Below are 22,463 nucleotides of genomic sequence, written 5' to 3'. Positions count from 1 at the left end.
TTAAGACTGTGATACATTGCACAGGTTCAAATTGGAAGAAGATGACAAATGTGCCTTCTCATCACTGTTCTACCACAACCCGCATTTGTTGATTTCTCAAGATACATCCCCTTGAGTTCTTTTGCTTCACCAGTATTTTCAGGAGAACAAAAACTTATCTACAAAATATATAATTCTGATACAATTTTACCAGTAAAGTTTTCCTCTGAACATTAACTCCAAAACTTGTACGTCCACAGGGAGGGCCATATTGAATTGCCCTAGGCATAATAAACAATGTCTAGTTACAGGGGAAGTTTCCCATGACATCATTGAGATACATGTACAAATCTCAGAATTATCTGAGTATTCAGAGCTTAAGTATGTCTGGTTTTATTGCTCTCAAAGTTAAATCAAAATGTAAGACACTTTTGCTTAAAACTCTCATTCACCTAATCAAGCTGCTGAAGATTTCCACAGACCATGCAGCCTTACCACTGGCTTTCTCTATAAGGAATTATATGCAGAAGACAAGCTTCTGCTAAAATCACTATACTGACACATGCCTTTAGTTTCTACTTTAAGTTGCTTACACAGAAAACATTGGAATTAAGGGGAAAATTATCAATTTGTCTTTAGAACTGAAGTTCCAACAAAAAGAGTAAATGGTGAAGTTCAGATGATTTTATAAGCTTTAGAAGCCTTTGTCCTGAGATGTGTTTTACTTTGAAAAATATCTGCTTCTACTGTTAAGTCCTTTAAAATAAGAAAAGACACACTTAAAAAAGAAAAAGTTCCTTACTGAAGTCAATTAGGAACCTGCCGTAGCCCTTACGCTGGTATTGTGGAAGAATCATTATACAGGAAACATTGTACTTCTGTTGGCAGTGTTTTTCCTGTTGGAGAAAAAAGCATCATATTGAAAAAACAGATCAGTGAAAAAGTGTAAGTTGCTCTGTAAAAGTGCCTATGTAGTTCTATAGAAAAAAGTGAGACAGGAAGCCACAGTCAAAGTTTCTTAGGAACAATAAAGCCAAGGAAAGACTTCAAAGAGACAATATTTAATTAATTAAAATTTTATATAATAATTTCAGATAAGAAAAGCAAAAAGAATGAAAACTTGACGTAATCCTCTGCTTAGATAGTATACAGTAAAAAACATGGGCTGCAGAGAAGATAAATTCTAAGAATAAATCTGAAGGCAGTTAAATTCATCGCAAAAGATTGCAATACTCCAGTGATTCATTAACTGTTACAAGCATAACACCAAAATCCAGTCTCATATCTGCTGTTCTGAATACTCAAAAACAAAAAAAAAAAGCTTCAAATGATTTTAACATAACTGAAAAAACTAAGGATAAAAATCTTAAGAAAAGTTCTAGCTGAAATCTTGGCCCTGTTCCCTCAAAATGAATAAAAAGCTTCGAATCGGGTGCAAAGTTGCCAAACTTGTTTGGAAAACAATGCATACACAGAATAAAAGGCGAGATAAACAGAATTACCAAGGAATGCTATCTCACAAACAGTACTACCCAATCTCCACCAAGAGCAGGAAGTTATTTGAAAAGTTTTTTTAAACTACTAGCTGCAGTACAATTTTCTTAGCAAGTATATGCTATTTAGTGGTACAAGAAACTCGGGTTTACTAACTGGTGGTCTCCAAATGTAATATAAATAAAACCTGGTTACAAAAGATGTCTATACCTATACTACATGTTTTATTATATAAAATACAAGAGCCTAAATTACAATAATTTAAAGAACCCAAAGCAGCACTGCACATCATACCAAACAATTCCTACCCAAACACTTACCTTGGAAAAGTAGCCAACAAGGTGACAGCCCTTAACATCATTCTGTGTCAGCACATAAAAAAGAAATGGCTCCACATCGTAATACAGAGTCTTGTGATCCAAGAAGAGTTTAGCTAACAAGCACAAATTCTGGCAGTAGATAGTGCTGACATTGCCATCAACCTTAGAGACATGAGGAAAAGTTCTGTCACTCCATTTGCTGTTACACAAGGACAGGTTTCACCTGAGTATCCCTGCACATTTGAAATGTCTTAACATGAGAGAAGACTTCTCTATCACAGATAGCATCTCAAAGGACTTAAAACTTCCGCAGAATAGTGCCTGTGACAAAGAAACTGTTACATCCAATAGCTTAAGAGAAAACTTAAAATTAATTTTTGTAAAATAAAAATCCCAGATTTTTACAAAGTGAGTCTTCTGTATTTTATGGATGAATAATCTATACACAAGGTCAGTTCCTACTGGCTGCTTGCTTGTCATTCTTCACTCTTGCAAACTCAGTGTTTCAAAAAGGAGGATTCTTAGGACTATGAAAAATTTATCACATGATTAGATGCTGAGGACCTTATTTTATAGATAGAAGTGAGTGGCTTCATTTTCTAACTTACCTCAAAGACTGATATATTATTTTTTCTGTAAATTTCATTGGCTGGAGGATGAAACCAGCCACATTTTTTCATATGCTGTTGGAGAATCGTTCTGCTTTTCATATATTTTAGACAGAATTCACAAAGGTACAACTTCGGTAGCCTGTAAGCAAAGATACAGCAGAGACTGAAGACAGAGACTTTTGTATAAATTTCCTCACTCCTGCCAATAGGGAACTTGACGAAAAACTCAATATACACTGACCTTGTGTTTGTGGTAATGAGGGCAAAACCACCTTACCATGGTTAAAGTCATGACACTATTCTGTAACAAATGCATATTAAAAAAAATGCCCTTAATGTCCTGCAAAATTACATTTATGTTATTAAGCTATGCCAGGAGACATAGATTAAAATCCTAGGAAAAAAAACAGTAATCCCTCCCAGTTTTGCACTAATGATGCTAGGATGGATGAGATAAATATGTACATATGCTTGAATGATGGGTCACATCACCACCTACCCATTAGCTTTAAAACCATATTATATACTACACTGAACAACTGTATTGCATACTACACTGACATGAGCAACTGGAATGCAAGCATCCCAAAATTCTTGTGATTTAACTCCATTCATATACTCTAGCTTGGGCAGGAATGTCTTTGTACAGCAAGAATAATTCCTCATGGTAGACCACATGTTCTTAGTAAATAGCAGAATGAAGAGTTTCATTAAATTTTCTTCCTCTAGCTATAGCCCTTACAAGTCATCCCTCTTTCTGAATAAAGTACAGAGTTTGCAGTTTAGACAATTTGCAAAGTTCTTCAGCAAGAGAACAGCAAAGCAACTATATGTGCAGCACAGCATAACAATCTATCAGACACCAAAATGTAGAAACCACCAGATTTCTATGCCTGCTGGAGTACAGCTTTCCCATGAACACTGAAAAAGAACAAAGAGTCTTACCTCGAGTATTCCTGTGGATATGGGGAGGAGTACCAGGTCTGGATTTCATACTTGCCAAATTCGATAACAGAAGGGCACCGGACTTGTGGATCAGGGGGCCCAGTCACCCCTACTTTCTATGCAAGGGAAAAAAATCCAGTTTTCATGAATTTCCAAGTGAAAGACTTTTAAGATTAAATAAATTGAAACATTTTAATCTACACAGACCATCCTGCTCGAACTCACTGGTAATTATGAAGATGTACATGTTGCCCTCTGACACTAACAACCAGTCACACTTCGAGCAACCATGTGATTCACAAAAAGAAAGAATTAATAAACGTTATCATACCATGTATCTCCACTACCATTCACGGTCTTGCATGTGTTAATTTTAAATACAAATTAGTAGAAAGAGAAGTTTGAGTCTCGCTGTAATTTTCTTTCTTGTTATTTCAATAGTGAAGAAGAGAAACATGAGCTGCTCCTGAGGTTAAAAACTAGAATATGTATTTAACATCACATATTAGTATCTTCCCAGCTCTGAGACTAGATGTACCTCTGTGAATGTAGCAGCTACCAAAACAATATTCACGATGCAGCTACCTGCTTATCATCACAAGTGCTGAAGAATTAAAGAAAAACCTCACATTTATTAGAAGAAGAAAAAAATATAAAGATATTTTTTAAACTACTTATACAACCTTTATTTCTCCATCCTTCTGTCAGTAACTGTATATTTTATAGCAACTAAAAATAAGGATACTAAACGCTCTACTTGAAAAGAAAACAAATGCTTTCTCAGTTCATGAAGATTTTATCTAAAAAGACTGTCGCACACAGAATTATAGAAATCCAACTACACCTACTAGCCTTGCATTATAATATGAACAACCTGGACTGAAGTCACTAACAAATGAGAGCAGGCCTTCACCAAGAAGGTCAGCAACTAATGTGCAGAGTACCAGTGAATTACCTATATGCAAATTTATGCTAGCAGAATGAGACCACTATCTATACACAGGACAACGGGTAAACGTTTGAATGGTAACATTCCAAATTAACATCTTGCTAAGCTTCCTAGGCGGGATTGGAACTGGCAAAAGTTACCTCAGGATCTAGTCCTAGGCGTCCAAATTTCGTGGAGCTCTAGATGAAAAGGAACAGCACTCTCTATTGGTAAACATCTATCAATGTGTACACAGACACAAACAGCAATGCTCTACTCTGTTCCATAAGGAGTTAAATCATCTAGAAAAAGAATGCTTTAACTACTCAGAGACCCTATGTGACCCATGCTGCTAGCAAACCATCCTATATTTTATTGTTTTCACAGTCCACATGTTTTACCAGCTACTTAACAGGTCTAAGAGGACTAAAGCCGCAGTCCCAAAGGCTTTTTAGCCACCTTAACCTCTTACACTCTTATGTTCACTTTTATATTACCCTTCAGCTCTCTTCAGGTCTGTCCACTACTCTCAAGCAGCAGAAACCAAGCACTGTGACAGACTGACTCATCTGAAGTTTGTATTTCTTGTTGTTATTTTGTTGTTGGGGCAGTGGTTTTAGATTGGTTTAAATTTCTTTTACAGATATAGTACTTACTGTCAGACACTGAAAATTTAACTTTACCTGCAGTGCTTGTTCCTGAATATCTCGAAACAACTCCATGTCTTTTTCATTTAAGACATCCTGGCTTCCAAAAAAACGCTCCTCAGTTTCTTGTTTTCCATCCCAGCCATCCTGATTGTCTATAAATGAGAGAGAAAATTGTGTTCACCTACATTTCCAAAAAGTATTTGCTTTTAGTGCAGTGACAAAAACATCAGGCTGTATTCACACACTGTGCCAGGTTTTTATTTTATGGGATTTTCTATTCAGATTTGGGACCAAAAAGGAAGAACACGCTCTAGATGTAGGACCATGTAAGTAGTACTGTCCTATATTTAAGCAGGTTCAAATGTCACCACCTAGATATTCATAGTACCATGAAGGCATAAATGGCTTACCACTAAGCCTGTTTTTCACAAACAAGGATCACAGCTACTTAAATGCCATATATGGTAAAACCAAAACCAGGACACCTACATTCATCACCTTAGAAACACCCCCTCAATAACAAACAAACAAACCTAAACAAAAAACCTAACAAAATCCTCTAGACACTTCACCTCACTCCCAAAGTATTGTCACACTGCTGTTCTTCCAGCACCAGCCAGGTTAATGCAAGTAACTATTCTAAAGCTGTAAACGTAGTATTTTATTGGGGAATATTTCCCACTGCCTGCTCAGGAACAATTCAGAACCATTTAACAATACTGTAAATATCTGAATATAGAAATTAAATAGATAATATCTTAAGCTAGAAAAGCAGAAAAACCAAGGAAAACAGAACTGCATTCCAAAGGGAAGGGATAGTTTTCAGCAATAAGATGCCAAGCCGTACAAACAGGCTCCTTTATGGCTGAGAAAATTAAGAAACATTTGCATGCATCCATAGATTGGAAACTCATGGGTCTGTCAGACTGGTTTTAGTTATCTATTTTCCCTTTCATACTTCTACCTTGCTGCTCCTAATTTTCATGAACCACTGCATATGTTATTTCTTTCAAACGTCACATTATTTAGCCCATTTCCTAGGCTGTCTGCAAATGCCTCCTTACCAATGGGCATCCTACCTCACTGTAATCATTTAACCCCTGATCATACCTTGCCATCATATATAAAGAGGGTAAGGTCTCCAGGACCAATTCCTTTTTCCAGCTCATGTTCTACCTCAATGCAACAAATATAAGTGCATTCCGTGTTAACCTTCAGCTCAAAGTTCCCATCCTCTAACAATTCCAGTCACTTCAACATCCTATCCTTCGAACATTTGCTTGGTATACAGGATACTTACATTGGCAGGGTGAAAAATCTTTACCTGTGGGCCATTCTGAAGTGCTAGACTTCCTGGTACCCTTTTTCCTGATCCTATACTGCTGAGAATAGTCTACCACTTCTCCTCGAGCTTTTCGTCCATCAGGGGAGGGAGTGAAGAATTTAGTAAGGCCATCTATAAGCCCTTTGGTTTTCTTGTTAAACTTCAAGGTGTTGCTGCCATCTCTGCAGAAGTCCAAGACATCTGTTTGTTCCAGGTATCCTCCTTCTGATGATGCTGACTGGCTGGACAGAGCCATCTTACGCTTCCGACCCCGACCAGGACCAGTGCGAACTTTGCTGAAAGGACCTTTTGATCTAAAGGATGAGAAGGGGAAAGATACAGTCAGAAGATGTGGTAAGGTGGCCTACCATCTTCTCTAACATATTTATCAACCACACAGAAATGTAAGCTGAAGAATTTAGTAACACAGGAGTCATCAAGAGTCTGTGTACCCTAGAGGAGACAGGATTTAAACATCTCAGTAGAAGTACTGCACTGTTTTTCTCTACATTGAACATTATGTCAAACTGATTTGAGTATAAACAATAGATTTTTCACCAAATGTAACACAGTATCAAATTTTAAAATCAGTAACCAGAATGAATACATTGCACAGAACCCTTCAATTTATGCAATCATTAAACAGCTTTTCTTTTGCTCCTCTGAGAGCTCTTCTTGGCCAAAAGAAGCACTAAGGTTACTTCTAGTCTTTCACAGCCCCTTTCAGAAAATCTGTAATGAACAGCTCTTAATTGTAAAAGAAAACTTCTCAAAAAGTAAACTAGAGACTTCACAAATACCCACCACCCTACAGAATCTCACATCTTACTCCTCCTTATAGAGACTTACGTTGTATTTTGATTCTTTAACCTGTTTTTGGGACGTCCTATAGGGTTAGCATAGCGTCTTTTTATCTGTGCTGCCTTCTTCTGTAACAGTTTTCTTCCTTTCTTCCGTGGTCGACATATTTGACATATCCACATACCTATAATACACAAGTGCCCATCACCAAATGCAAGAGACATCCATATAGGACAAAAGGGAGAAACACAGTCCACAGGCCTTCTGAGATTACGGGCAGGAATAGTACCAAAGGCACTGATTATCACACAGACATGTAAGAACAATTATGTATATGCTTCAACAACCTAAACTCAAGTCCTGTTAAATATTCCCCAGCTCCCAAAGAGTTCCAAGCACAAAGAAAGTTTCCTTAATTGGCAGTACACCCTCAGAAAACCATAATTTAATGGTTAATTATCCCACTATCTGCTTACAATTATACTACTTCCAATTACTTCATATAAGGAAGTTTTCTTTTAACTACCAAGAAGAATTTTCCATAGATAATTTGCCTTTTGATTGAAAAGAGAAGTTCATTTGTCCAGAATATTCCACTGTCCAAATGGTTATCACTTCAAAAACATAGGAGCTGTCTCTTTCTTTTGTGCAAGGCTATTCATGCAAATGAAAGCTGATCATCTTAATCTGCAAGGATCACTTCTACTCCTTCAAACCTCAAGATTTTTTTTCAAAACCCTTCACACAGAGTAATGTACAAGAAAGAGGAGATAGTGAAAAAACCTGGATGTGAGGTTCTGACCCTTCTTTGGTTTCTAATACCTGAAAGGCAATTCCATACAAAAATGAGCTAAATGTAGCTAAAAGAGGTCCAAATAAGTGGAAGCACTGCCTGCTCACTGATCTCTTCCAACACCATCTTAAATTATCCTTTTCACCACAAAGTGCTCACCTTTTGGCATTCTGGTAAGAGGAGGATCACAGCACTCCATGTGAAAGCCACGGTCACAGGAGTCACAAAATAGCATGTTATCCTATTGAAGACAGATAATCTCTCTTTATAGGTGCATCAGCATCAAGCCCCCCATTAATTTGTCACAATTTCAGAGAACAGGCACATAATCTTCAACTTGGACAATTCAAGATATTTCACAGGTCTCAGAGTACCAGACTAAAATAAAAACTGCAGATATTTGCCTCTTAAATAATTTATTCTGTAATTTAATGTAACAGCCACAAAACTGGTATCCTCTTCATTCAATCCACACTCCACTACTCACAGCATTTTTCCCTTGATCTCGACAGGAACTGCATGTTTTGCATTCAATACACTGCCATCTCAAGGCTTTCACTCGAACTGTCAGCTCTGGAGAGAACTTCAAACAGGACGGATGACCTAGAGAAAAAAGAGAAAGTTTTACTGGTAAAATCATTATACTTCTGTTAACGGTCACAGATAGCTCACATAGAGGCTACTTTATCAATCATGTATTCCCATGCAGAATTTTGGTTATTCAGATACTTCTATTTTTAGGTGCTTCTACTCTTAGCTACTTATAACACAAACCAATATCCTAGATAGCAAACGGTAGGCCTACATACAAAAGAACCTAAAGATAATTCTTCATAACTGAATTGAGAAACATGGTGAAACTGGTCTTCATTGCCACATTTAAAATAAAACTTCCAGGAGATATATTAATTATTTGTGTTAGCTTAACTTAGCTGTTTCCCCTCTGGAAGCCTAAGATTCAGCTGAACTAACTGCACTGTATGCCACAGAAGCATATTCCTCACATGTCTGGGTCAGCAGGAGTGACTACACTAGACTTCTCTGTCTTAAGTGGCAAGATTCTTACTAGATGCACACTCCCTCTGTGCATGGGGCAGCACCAGGCAGTGTAGCAGCTTTTCTGTCTCCAGGGAAGGGGTAACACTAGCACCCCTGTAAACGATCACCTACCACTGTTGCCACAGTCAGCACAAGAGATGAGATCCTCGGGCTTCTTCTCCCGATTCTGCTCTTTTGTACCAAGGCAGAAACTGCAAATTGGAATTGGTTCCGCAACCGGCTGTGAGGAAAACAGACAGTAAGAGCACTGGGTATCTCAAGGGAGCAAACTGTAATACACAAAATGACACAGATGTTTATATATCACATAAATATGATGTAATACACATCATGTCTCAAAGATTTTACCTGGTTCCCACATTCAAAATAGCACTAACTGAATAGAAGTCAGGACTCCAAAGTACAAAAACTGTACAACTATTAACACTGCCATGAAAAACTAAAATCTTCCTGCAGAAAATTATGTCAGTATGCTATTTAGCAATCACAAGCAGATAAAAAGATATTAATTAGCCCACAACACATTTGGACTGGAATAAGCAGGACATTTTTAAATTTAAGGACTGACATTCAGCCTCATCAAAGACGTAGTAAGTGTGGTACTTGATCAACTAGTAAGAGTGAAAGTATGGTATAATTTAACATTAAATGCTGGATTTCACTATCTAGAAAATTCTTTCTAATCCAATTCTGCATTTAAATCCTGTGATTTATAGTTTCCAGAGCAAAGATGTACACAAAATTTCATTTTAAAATACAATAAAAATATGCTAAAATCACATTGAAATCACTGGAAATGGGAATAATGTTAGATTATGGCAAGTTTTGAGAAACATTCTTTGTATAGCTGTATCAGGTTACAGTTAATGATTTCGAACATACCTTTTCAGAATCTATTCTGCTGGTACATATGTGTATACTGTTAATTACTGCATGGAAGCATATGCCAGAAGAACTTCAAGCACCTTCATTCTGCCTAAGCCAAAGCCAAAGCTATATCCAGAACAGTTTCTTGCAGGCATCACGTTTATTTATATTACTGTAATACAGAAACTGAAAATTTGAAAGTTCTGCCTTTCACTCAAGTGTACAGACATAGCACACACAGCACACTTTCAGTCTGAAGTGTGGTCTTTAAAGCACCCACTAGACAGAAATGATCTGAACACCTTGGAAATTTGCTGTTTCAAAATTCAGCCGCACAACAGGAATGAAAACCTGACATTCTTCACTTAGAATACAAGTATTTATATAAGCCTTTGGGTAAATCCCAAATAATGCTGAAGTATAAACTAACATGAAATCACCTGCCCATCAAACTACTTCAGTCTGGAATATGTTCACAGGATTACTTAATTGAAGGATGGCAGTTTTTGCTCCTTTTGGGAAACAGAGAAAACAAGACAACTGTAGATAGTTATGCCAAGTATATAAATCATTAATATCCAAGTGGGAGGGGAAGTTAGTATCTTCACTGCCCACAGGCAGTATCTTTCCAGCCACAGTCACCAGAGCAATTGAGCTGAAATAAGCTATGCACAAACTGTTCTCTTTTGGTTCATGACTGGATTCTAGGTGCCAGACAGCTAGCTGCTTCCAGGCACTATCAGGGTTTACTGGGGGGGTAAAAAACCTTGCGTATGAAGGGTCAGCCAGTGCTTTAATTTCTTTGGAATCAAGATTTCAGGAATTACTTTTACCTTCTTTCTGCCTTTTGAAAGGAAAGCTGTAACACTCAAGCAACTTTTTAGGGGAGAAATAAAATTATTTCATGTATCCTCTGCAAGAAGTTCATTAACTATTTATTTAATCAAATAGAGTTTTACAGACATTCACCAGCCTAAGATATTGATTCTTTTCTGTTCCAGCCAGTATTTGTGCATACCCTGTTCATCCCCATAGTCCTTCAAATTTGGATGCCCACATGTAAACACTGCCCAGGTTTGGAAGAATCAGCTCAAAGACTATCCTACACAGCTTCAATGTTTCCTGCATTTACTACCCATGGCAAGCTGCAAGCAAACACTTTATCACATTTTAGAAAACCCCAAAACATCAACAGTTTGGGGGAAGGCTATACTAGAATTCAAAATGTTTTAGAATAATTAATTAAATTGGAACAGTTTTGAACGTGAAGATCAGGCTGCTCTTCCAAAGCTTCTGTGTGAGACTGTTTTACTAAGTATGGAGAGATTTCACTGCTGCTGTGTTTGTTCAGCAAAGAACATCCTGGCAAGTGAAAAATGCAAGCACACAATGAAAGATTAGTGAAAACAAGACTGGAAGCAGGCAGTTCAGTTTCATACTGAAAATTTTTGGCAGACATTCAACTCCTTCTGCTATTTTGCTAGCAAGCACATCTATCTGTGTGATGTCACTAGATTCAGTGAGGGAGGGAGCCAGAACAAATTGGACTGACAGTGTCTTACAGCCTGCCAGCCTCTCAGCACATGCTGTTACTATACAAAGGGTTTCTAGAAATCAAATGTGCCTTCAAGATTCTTAGACTGTATGCTCTCCTAAAGGCAACTATGGAGAAGTGCCTATGAAAAAGGTGTAGTAATTTTACAATCTCAGTTTTGGCCAACCCATCTGCTTTGTAGTCTTCTAAATGTAGGAGAAGTAAGGTTAGGAAATGCCTGAAATCTCAGTCAAGTCTGCAGGCCACAATGTCACAATGGTCACTTGCCAGTAATGTTAAAGCACTTTACAGACGTTTTAACACCATCTGGGGCTCACCAGGTACCAGGACTATCTTTGTCCCATCATCACACACGTTTCTGGTAGTCATTGTGGTTGGAATCGAGTGGGTATAGAATTTAAACCAGCACAGAAGAAACACATACACTCACACCAATATTTTTTTGCTTTGCTCTTTAAGACCCCTTGAATGGGATCTCCCTAGATGCAACAGTAGATGACTTCTGAGAATTCACACTAGAGAATGCTTCTTTGTGTGCCTGTTTTTAAGCAAGTGACAAATCATTACTCCTCACTTCGAACAGCCCATTCTACTGCAAAGGTCTCCCTCAAAAGCTGTAGCTCTTGGCAAGAGCAGATGAACCAGAAAAGACACAAGGAAAGTACAACCTATACCACATGGAAAAATTATTTAAAATATGAGGAAACATGTTGCAGTGAGCATGGCATCACAAAGCCTAGATTACATGCCTTTTGGATCCGTGGCTGAAGAGGAAAACTGCTTCGGTTCCATGCCTCAATAAAATCAGAACCAATGAATTTCCTATTGTCAAAGTAATTTTACAAACCATGTGGGCTTTTTTGCTGTATATAAAGAAAACTGCAGAATTTAGGAAATACTATTCAATAATATCAACTTGTAGCAGCAATGGTTAGTAACTAACCCTTCTTCTATGTAAGTTATCAAATGTTCCCTCCAGACAGTATAGTGGAAAAAAAAGGAAGCAATTGAGAGTAAAAACAGAAATCCCTGAAAATGCTTTTTTACTCAACAAAACAATGCTTAATATATTTTAATACACCCAAGAAAAGCTATTACCGAAACACATACATGTATGCTTGTCTGTGTAAATGGATATTGTCTCCAATTCACTTGCTGAATCACATTTGAAAGGAAGAAGCACATTTATGTGGCAGAATGATGGCCTAAAACATGAGACTATATTAAAACAAATATAAGGGAGAAATAGCATACAGAAGAAAGGAACAATTATGAAATACATACCTCTTCTTAAGAGAAATATACAGGATCATTGAAATAGAAAAATTAAAGGACATTTAAAATATGCGCTGCTGTTTGAGGAAGCTGTAATACCATGGAGAGAAAATCTGAAATGCTGCTACAAGAATAGAGTCTAGTGTGAAGGCAAATAGCTTGGATAGCTTAGTGAGGAATACACAGGCTGAATTTTCTGCAGTGATTATTGATATCTGGAAACCAATGCAAAAAAGCAATGTAAATAGTATCTGGCTGACATTCAAACTAAAGAAATTATCTTACTATCAGATACAGTAAAAACTTTATAGAATGTCAATGGAAATGCTTAGACAGACAGTTGTTAAATAACCTTCCCAGAACTAACAAGTTCACTAATCAGAGGATTAAAACTATTCAAGATTTGTTAGTCACAATCAGAATCACATGCCAAGACTTCCTGACTGCAAACTCAGGGTGGTGAGGGAAAGAGAGGCTCAGATTTCCTTCTCTGCACTATAAAGAAACTCCCTTCACTTGACACTGTTTCAGGAACCTAGCAGTTCAAGTTACTGAAGTTTTCTTTACCCAAAGTTAAATCCTGTGAGCTCTCACGTACACTTTGTCCCAGCTTCATAATTTTCAAGAAAACATAGGATGCTGTCTTGAAAGTGAAAGATGACTGTATTACTCTATTTTAGATCAAAATATATTTCTAAGCCACAGCTGCAAAAGAAAAACACACCCCTCGAATTAAGAATAAGCTAAAATCTTAATTCCTGTCACTGAAAAAACCCTTGTATTCCAGTATTCCACAATACTTAGACTGTCACCAAATAAAAAAAAAAAAAAGGAACTTCAGCATTTACTTTGATTTCTAGAAATCATAAGTTACTTAGGGGATAAGATTTTGTTAAAAACTAAGTAATGTCTGTGTGTAGAAGTAATTATTCTATCTTTAAATACTGTACACTGCTTTACTTCAAGATTAGCAGCATCCCTAAAAGAATGGAAAATACTTCAGTTAGAAAATGGAAAGAAGTATTTAACAGGATACAGAGCCTCACATAAACATGATAGCAGAGAAGAGGAACTGTCAATAAGCGTTTCACGCACATTAAAGACCTCTACCTGATCCAAGGCTGCCACTTGTAGTTTACCCAGGATACCCACCCAAGTTCAACTGTGATACCAAATCCTACTCAGTTTTGGAAACTTTACTACCTTGAGCATAAAATGGAGAGAACAAAAACATTCTACACATAAGTCTTCACTATCAAAATTCACTGCTCAATATACCACTCTTGACAGTAAGATTTAACCAAGTCCCACAGACACTACACACTATTTTCTCCCCCAGAACTGTCTGCACAGACACAGACCTTTCTCACATGAGCAGCCTTATACAGCAGTGTGGCAAAACCCCGAACACATGCAAATGAAACTTTTTACAAACAGGTCTGTTGCTGAGCGACCACCCATACAAAGGTATCCTGAATTTGCAAAGCCAGGTGAAGGCAGTCAGAACATTTTATGGTTGTACATTTTGAAGGAAAAAATACCATTGGCGGCAGCACTAAGCAAGTGCATCTACTTGTTCCTGAGATTGCACTGAAGATTTTGCATGCAGCTTAATGATTAGCAGCTTCTGAAGTTCAGTCACTGCAATGCTCAGCAGCAGAATCACCTTCTTTCTTTCCATGCACACCTTCAAGGAATTCACTATGAGTCCAGACAAGTTCAGAGATCCAGCACTACAATCAAAACACGCATTACTAAATATCCAGAACTGAGTCTCAAAGACTGAGGAGAAACCTAATGCCAGGGAGAGGCTGTACACTGTTCATGAATTCTAAATGAAGTCAAACCTATACATACACTCATCCAAAGGCCGTATCCGACACCAACTTTTCTGAACTTTTAAGATTAGATGAGACAGATCAGAAGAAACGGGGAGAAATGTGTAAAACTGTTGACTTCTTTTACAGTTCAGAATCCCTTTAGTTTTTAGTATTTTCAAACCAGAAGTCATTGTTCATGCATAGGTCTACAGACTGGTTAACTAACCTTCAAAAGCATCTCAAAACAAGCAAATACATTACAAATGGGATTCTCTTTCCTACTCCAGGGTCATTCTTCTTGGACACCCTTCTCACTCCTTTCTTTTGCATCTCAGTACAAGTCCAGATTTACCACAACAGCAGTAACAATGGGTAGACTGCCAGATTCTTGAACATTTAAACAAGCAATGTTGGTACCATTCAGCCCCATTCCATAACATCCACTCACAGGTGTCCATGACAACAGTATTAGGACCTGCTCAGATTGGCTCAATTACTAAGAGCTACTTCACCTGTTCATTAATTGAGTGAATGAAGTTCAAAGTAATTTTTTAACACTTGGGTTTCCAGAGTTACACAGTGTACAGATGGAGGCCATCTGTTATTAACCAGAAGGTTTTTTTTAGACAGAACTACAGACTTCTCCCGCAGAACCAGCTGGAAGAGAGTGAATTCTAATCCTCCTCTAGCTGGGAGCCTAAGCTTGAACAGTGCCCTTGGAGAGATGGGTGAGCTCTCAATATGCAATCACAGTGTTCTGGCTGCAGATCATTTATGTACTCCACCCCAGACAAATCAATCCAAAAATAACCTTTTACCAGTAATCGGACAGTTCTTTCATTTAAGACACGGAATTAACAATTACTAACTTTAAACAGGCCCAATATAGCAATACCTATTGCATGTTTAAAGGCCTTCAAAACAACTGTGATATCCACACAGCACATGAACTTTTCAAAAAGATAGAAGTTGTTTAGCTTCATGTGAGTTTACAAGTGCACAGTACTCATAAACTACTAATAGAACTACTATTTGCAAAAAAGAAGGCCTGAAGGATGCTGCATGTATAATAGTCCACAGTTAAACTGATTGATAAGTACCAACCGATATAAATAGCAACACAAAAATAGGAAACAGACACGCCATAAGGAACATGCAAGACAGTAGCACAGGGAATCAGCTTTAAATATTACTCCTACTTTTCAGCCACAGAAGTTCCTCAATTTTTTTCAGGAGGCACTTCCAGAATTTTGGCGTTATACTCTCACCTGTACTGCAGGATAATACTAAGATGTTTCCTTGGAGGTTGCTGCAGCCACAGCCAGTTTTAACTGACATAAAAGACAGTTTCAAAGACAGTGCAACTGGATATCAAATAATACCACCTGTATTTTCCTTCTAATTGAGGAAGAAACAGTCCTACTGTTGTCCTGAGATCAAATTTCAGATGCTCTGGAAACTTCCAACACATATAGCAATTATTTCCACTTCTCCTTCAGTTAGCTGATGTTACTGTTGTTTTTCTTTAATAACAATTTTATCAAGATTCTATCTGTAACAAGAGTCAACTAAACACACACAGAGCAAACTATCTTTAAGGCATCCAGCCTTAAGACCTGCAACTTACTACAGCTTACATGATGGTGTACCAGGAAAGAGCTCTTTGCTCTAAATATTACTGTGTTGTAGTAGTCTCTCAAAGTAACGTAGTAGTTATTGCATTGTAGCAATACTACACTAACTATTGAACAGTTGTCCTGGTTTTGGCTGAGATCGTGTTAATTCTCCTAGTAGCAGGTACGGTGCTGGGTTTTGTAGGATGCGAATACTTTGGACAACTCATTAATGTTTCAGTTGTTGCCAAGTAGGGCTTACACCAAGTCAAGGACTTTTTAGCTTCTCACCCCACCCACACTGAGGAGGCTGGTAGGCACAGGATGCTGGGACAGGACACAGCTGGGACAGCTGACCCAGCCTGTCCAAAGAGATATTCTACACCATATGGTGTCATGCTCAGTATATAAACTGAGGGGGAAGCTGTCTGGGGGCTGCTGCTCAGGGACTATCAGGCCATCAATTGGCAGGTGGGAGATCAAACTTTTTTTGTTCCTGTTATTAATCAAGGGAAATATTGTCACAACACTCCCAAAGAATCTGTACCAAGTATATTTCGTTGAAGAAAAAAAAAGGTCATTGCAGTGTCTGCATGGAAAAAACAACCAACCAAGAACAAATGAAAATCAAAAAATAAACTGTCTCCAAAATCCTGGAGAACAGGAACTTTGAGCCGCCGCTGACTTGCCAGTCAATTAATACTGGCAGAACCTACATGGTTTAACATAGTATCTTCAAAATTACTTCAGAAACTAGTATGAAACTCTGCCTGAGTTATGCAGCACAGAGATGGTACATGAAGAGCAGAAATCTAGGGTTAAGCAGAGACACACACAAAGACACAAAAACTCAGAAGAATTTATTGGAAAAATCCCTTGCAAAATTTATATTTTTCCAGGGGAACAAAAAACAAATCCTAGAGTACATTCAGTATTTATAGTAGCTCAAACTACCATTCACCACTCTGATTTATAACATTTTAAGGAAAGTGCAGGGAACAATCCATCTCAAAGAATATCAAGCTGCTCCCGAGTTTCGGCACATTACAAAAAGGCTGAATAGGCTGTGAAACATACTGTGTTAATACGCACAGCCACTGTTATCTTCTGTTACCAACAGTCTCAATCCAGCCACCTCATGTGCCAGGTTTGTTTATATTCAGTTTACACAACATTTTAGAGCTATGCTGGTTTCATTATAGATAAAGTTGGAGACTTACATAGGAAACACTTGTAGACAGAACACTGGAATTTTCAGCATAGTAATACTTCCTACGTTACCCCAGCCCACAGCATAACACACTGACAAGTTAAGCACTGTGTCCAAGTAAAGCTCCCACAGTTAAGTTAGAACTTCAGGGAAACTTTACTGGTGATAAAGCAGCTGTGCAGATTTTATTTTCTTTAGGAAGAAGATTCCTACAGCAGTTTCAAATCTTCAAATCCTAATAGATCATTAAAGCATCTCTCACCAGAGAGGGAAGCTCACTTCAAAAACCATGAGTAGGACACACCCAAAGATCTCATCACTGGACAGGATATTTATAACATCCAAAAACTTCCCACTCTGCTGAAAAATGTATCTCTATAGGATAAAAAAGAATAATTTTCACATTCTAGATGTCCTAGAGACAAGTAGTGCAAATGCATGAATCACTGGCAAACTGATCTTCAGTAAACAAAGACAAGCTTCTATTTAACTCTGCAGTCACAGTACCAGAAAGAATAAAAAGATACTGACTGGGTATGAATTTCACTCCAAAAACTTCATCCTGAGGTTAGAGCAGAGGATCAATGACCTTAGGAATGCAGAAGTATGGTGGAATGGAGGGGAAAACCACAAAACATAAGAGAAAGCGACAGAAATTTTTTTTTTTTTTTAATAAAGAACATATATTTAAAATGGGGGAGAGGGGAGGGGGCAGGGGATGAAGAAGTCCCCGAGTGCACCTTCCAGCATCTCCATGCTCTCTAGATCATAGAATGGCTTGGGTGGGCAGGGACCTTAAAAGTCATCCGGCTCCAACCCCCTGTCCCAGGTAGGAACACCTTCCACTAGACAAAGTTTCTTCCTATTTCACTACAAAGAGGTTCTGGGTCAGAAAGTTCTTTGCCCATTATAAAGAAAGCCTCTAAGACAGCATTAGGTGGCAACTGCTGAACAACCCCTCACTATGTTACCTGAATTCAAATAGAAAGAAGAAATGGCAGTCAAACAAAAATGTGAACGTAAGAGATGATCTCAAGTTTGCTTTGCAAATCCACCTCACCTCCGAGAGAGGAGGCTTACTGCCTATCTTTTGCTGACAGACCTACAGTAAGCCTGTTACCATACTTTCAGTTCCACTGCACAGAAGCGCTGTAAATTCCCCACAGTAGCTCATCTCCAATTTTCTGGTCCAAAGTACAAATTACAATCCATTACATTTCCTCTCATGTTTAAAAAATTGGATACAATGGGATCCTAAATACACATTAATAACTTCTAACATACCAGATTTAAGATCACTGGCCTCAAATTACAACTCTATACTGACACATTCCATTAATCACAAGAAAATGACCATGCAAAAAACTGTGTCTTACCTTATCCTTTTCGTGGGGAAGCAGACACACTGGAGGGAGACAGGAAAGAGATTCAAAACTCTCCTTCCCATCAGCATTAGTGGTTGCTTTAGTGTTGAGTTGGTACAGAGGTCCATCCTTAAGGAGCCTACCATGGCCAACAGCACGTTTGACGGCTAATCGTAATTGCTGGTGAAAAATGGAGGCAGCGCTACCTCCAAATAATGCAGATACATCTTTCTGACCTTTCAGAAAGCGCTCGATGTTCTTCAAGGATGAGCCACTAGACTCAGCCAAGCCCTCAATTGCCCGTTTAATAAGTTTATTCCAGTCCACATTTGGTTTACCATCCAACTTGCCATGGTTCCGTGGCTTTGGAAGTGCTATTCTCCCAGGATTATCAGGATCCTTGTAGGAGTTGAGACCCTTGTTGGAGACTTTTAAAATAGTTCCATCTTTAACACTCAACTCTAACTGTTCCAGAACAGTTTTGCGGTCCAAACCATGCGAAGATGACACTGCATTGCATATCCTCTCCTCTGAAGGTCGTTGTTTTTGCTTCTTTACCTTTTTGATTGCCTCCAAAATCCACTCTGTATACAGCGGGTTGGCGAGTTTTACCATGGTGAAGAATTCTGTATATCCATAGAGTCGTTATCCTTTATCCTGATGCTGAACAAGTTTCAAATGATGAGAAAACAGATCCTCGAATGATGGGAACCAGCTAACCATAGCATACGCGTTTTCTGTTCTGAATTAATCCTTCTTTCTCGAACATTATTTGTTTTCACACTGAAGAGAAGAAAATAAAACAGTTAGAAACTTCTATACTCTTTCCAATAAATCCCGTAACAGCTTCACAGAAAGGTTTTCCACAAAGGTGTAAAGATTTCAGCATTATCTCACCTGAGCTTCTGGTCTCACAATCAAAAGAGCTCTAATGTTAGGCCTGAAAGAAAACAGGAGAGACATTTAAGAAAAACAAAACAAAAAAAAAAACAGTTACGAAGAAAAAAGTAGCAGACAACATTAACTTGTTAAACACACAGCAGAGTTTTAAGCCACTACAGTTCTGAAATACTGAAGTAATACTTCAGGTTTCATCTTCACTACTAATAAAAGCATACTTTAGCACTAAAATTACTCCACTCAACCTAGAGAAAAGTGTCCTTTCCATTTTGATCCATTAGTATATACCAAGATTTGTATCACTGCTGAGCGCGACAACATAAATTAATATTTGAGGGGAAAAAAGAAAACCACAACAAACATCTTAAAAGGGAAGCAGCTCTCTTAATTTTTACACATGGAAGACACTGCCTGAAACTTCAATAGAAAATAGGAATAACCAAGACTTTTTAGCAAACAGCAAGAAACTTTCAGAGCACTTTCTGGAGTGTAATCATGGGTTTCCCTTCTTGAAGAAAAGCTATGACAGTTGTTCCATAAAGGAAAAACATGAAGAAACACAGAGAGAGATTGTAATTAAATGCTCTACTTTTAGAGGCTATAGAAAAAAGAATACAACATAATTTTCAGTATTGATGAGGCCCACTGAAAGCACCTGAGGACAAAGTAACAGATGACCATACACAGCATAAAAGGAATGCTTATGACACTGCTAATTGATGATGCTGGTGAAAGGGTATGAGGCTCTACTTCAGAGCCTTCAGCCAGTTATCTTTAAAATAGCTTTTTCTAGATGTGGTAAGTGTCTGTTGGCTGAAGTTCTACTTCAGAAATACACTAATACACTAACCAAGAAGGATCTGTAAAGTGTTTATCACAAGAAATAACGACTTTCAACAAGGGAAGTTTTAGACAAGAGCTAAGTCGACAACACCGTTATCCTGCTCTGCTTTCTAGTAAGTACTGAAGAATTTATCAACACATAGAACACATTTGCATACAGACATCAGACTCAATAGCAGAGCTCCACACGGCCAGTACTAGAAAAACTCTGAACGACTGTTTAAACCAGAAAGGATACAGTGTTCGCCTAGAGTTCTTTTATCCTGCGAACAACAGATGTAAACGGAAATACGGTCCTCGACACTTGCCCTCCTCGCAAAGCAGAGATGCGCTCCCGCGGTGTGCCCCTGCCCGCCGGGATCCCGAGGCCCGAAGGATTCCGTCCCCTTTTCCCAGCCGAGCTCCCTGCGCAGGGCGTTATGCAACCGTCCGGCCAGGCCGGGGCGACACCGGGAGGGTCCCAGCGCCGGTGGGTCACTCGCTCGCTCTCTGCGTGACAAGCGACCCCTGCACCTGCTACCGCTCGTCCCCATCCCTACCACGGGTGGGTCCCGCACACGACGCACCAAGGAGCGCACTGCCTCAGCACAGAAACAGGCACCGGTGAATTCGGGGAAAGCGGAGCGCAGGCCGCAGCCGCGGCAGACAGCCGAACCCCACGCAGCCCTCCGTCCTCCCGGACACAGGCAGTGCAGCCCGGCCAGCTCCTCGCACTGCTACGGCTGGGCCCGCACCGGCCTCAGCCGCGCTCTCTCGCGCCAGACACTGAACGGAGCTCAGCTCGCGGGCCCCCGACCGCTCCGTTCGCCTCACCCGTGCCGTGCCGCGACCACCACCTTCCCGAGGCGTGGGCCTGGCGAGCGCCGCGGGAGCGGACGGCGGGGCCGGGCCTGGCGCAGAGCGGCGGCGGGGCCGGAACAGGCCGCGAGCCTGGAGCGCCCAACGGGCCTTCCCCTTCCTCAGGCCACAGAGCTCGCTAACCGCCTGTCCCCGACTTCCTCGGCATCAATCACCCGAGTCGGTGCGGCTCCGCCAGCGTTACTTACCGAGGCCCGCGAGCACGGGGACCCGGGAGGTGAAGGCCGGACGGCAGCGAAGCCCGAAACTGACACGGCGGCCATCTTGGGCCCGGCGCGCTGCAGCGGGGGGCGGGGGGGCGCGAGGTGGAACAGCCCGCGGGGGGAGGGGGGTGGCGAGGCGACGGAACAGCGCGTTGGGACGCAGACGGCCGCCGGGGGGCGCCGTGGAGCCGCAGCTGCGCCGCCGCGGGCGGGGAGGCGGGGCCGCGCTCGGAGCTGCCCGAGCGGAGCGGAGAGCGAGCGCGGGAGCGGCCGGGCCGGCGCTCGGTAGAGGCTGATTGGACTCGTACTAGGGGAGTACTGGCTGCAGACCTGGGCTTTTCGCTGTGGCTGTGCGGAACTGCTGCGGTCCGGAAACGCGAGCTGCGGCCGCCGGAGGATCCGACCGCCGAGAAACGAGCGGGATGGTGAGAGCGCTGGTACTGCCGGGCGCGCGCTGCAGACAGATACCCGTGCCCTGAAAAGAAGGAAGTTCCTCTCTTAGGCTTAGTTAAGCTTGCGCTTGAAAGCGCGACTCTAGGGTCTTTCCCAAGTAACGTGGAATTCTGTTGTAACGATACCATGTAGCTCTGACAGCGGGTACTCTTTGCCTGTGCCTCTTCATATGTGCGCGAATAAGGGCTGCTCTATCCTTGGCCATCTTTGCCAGGTAATTTGTGTAACTTTCTGACACATTTTACTATGTCGAGTAATGAATAATACGCTGTCAAAACAGTAGCTGTCCTGCATGACAGTGCCTTGGGAGCTCTCTAGCTGCTTCAGCGTGGCTGCGCAGAGCCGGCTGTTCCGCGCAGGGCTGTCTGTTCCGCGCAGGGCTGGGTTCCGCGCAGGGCCGGCTGTTCCGCGCAAGGCTGTCTGTTCCGCGCAGAGCCATCTGTTCCGCGCAGAGCCGGCTGTTCCGCGCAGGGCTGTCTGTTCCGCGCAGGGCTGTCTGTTCCGCGCAGAGCCGGCTGTTCCGCGCAGGGCTGTCTGTTCCGCGCAGAGCCGGCTGTTCCGCGCAGGGCTGTCTGTTCCGCGCAGGGCTGTCTGTTCC

General features: G+C 40.4%; 1 protein-coding gene across 1 annotated transcript in view; it reads right to left on the bottom strand.

Moving 5' to 3' along the window:
- Positions 1–21,492, bottom strand: part of KAT6A (lysine acetyltransferase 6A) — a 32,403-nt gene extending 10,911 nt beyond the window's left edge. The window contains exons 1-13 of the mRNA XM_033081140.2: positions 21,398–21,492; positions 19,506–19,548; positions 18,621–19,391; positions 9,016–9,124; positions 8,333–8,448; positions 8,005–8,086; positions 7,101–7,236; positions 6,252–6,565; positions 4,961–5,079; positions 3,350–3,465; positions 2,402–2,543; positions 1,794–1,955; positions 782–875 (exon numbers count right to left, since the gene is read on the bottom strand). Coding sequence (XP_032937031.1) covers positions 782–875; positions 1,794–1,955; positions 2,402–2,543; positions 3,350–3,465; positions 4,961–5,079; positions 6,252–6,565; positions 7,101–7,236; positions 8,005–8,086; positions 8,333–8,448; positions 9,016–9,124; positions 18,621–19,223 — 1,993 coding nt within the window. The 5' untranslated portion in view covers positions 19,224–19,391; positions 19,506–19,548; positions 21,398–21,492. The remainder of the gene's footprint in view (positions 1–781; positions 876–1,793; positions 1,956–2,401; positions 2,544–3,349; positions 3,466–4,960; positions 5,080–6,251; positions 6,566–7,100; positions 7,237–8,004; positions 8,087–8,332; positions 8,449–9,015; positions 9,125–18,620; positions 19,392–19,505; positions 19,549–21,397) is intronic.
- Positions 21,493–22,463: the final 971 nt, after the last annotated feature.

The sequence above is a fragment of the Catharus ustulatus genome, chromosome 27 (genome assembly GCF_009819885.2).
Source record: "Catharus ustulatus isolate bCatUst1 chromosome 27, bCatUst1.pri.v2, whole genome shotgun sequence".
Classification (NCBI taxonomy): domain Eukaryota; kingdom Metazoa; phylum Chordata; class Aves; order Passeriformes; family Turdidae; genus Catharus; species Catharus ustulatus.
The sequence above is the reverse complement of the archived record's forward strand: the minus strand, read 5'-3'. Positions and strand labels throughout refer to the sequence as shown.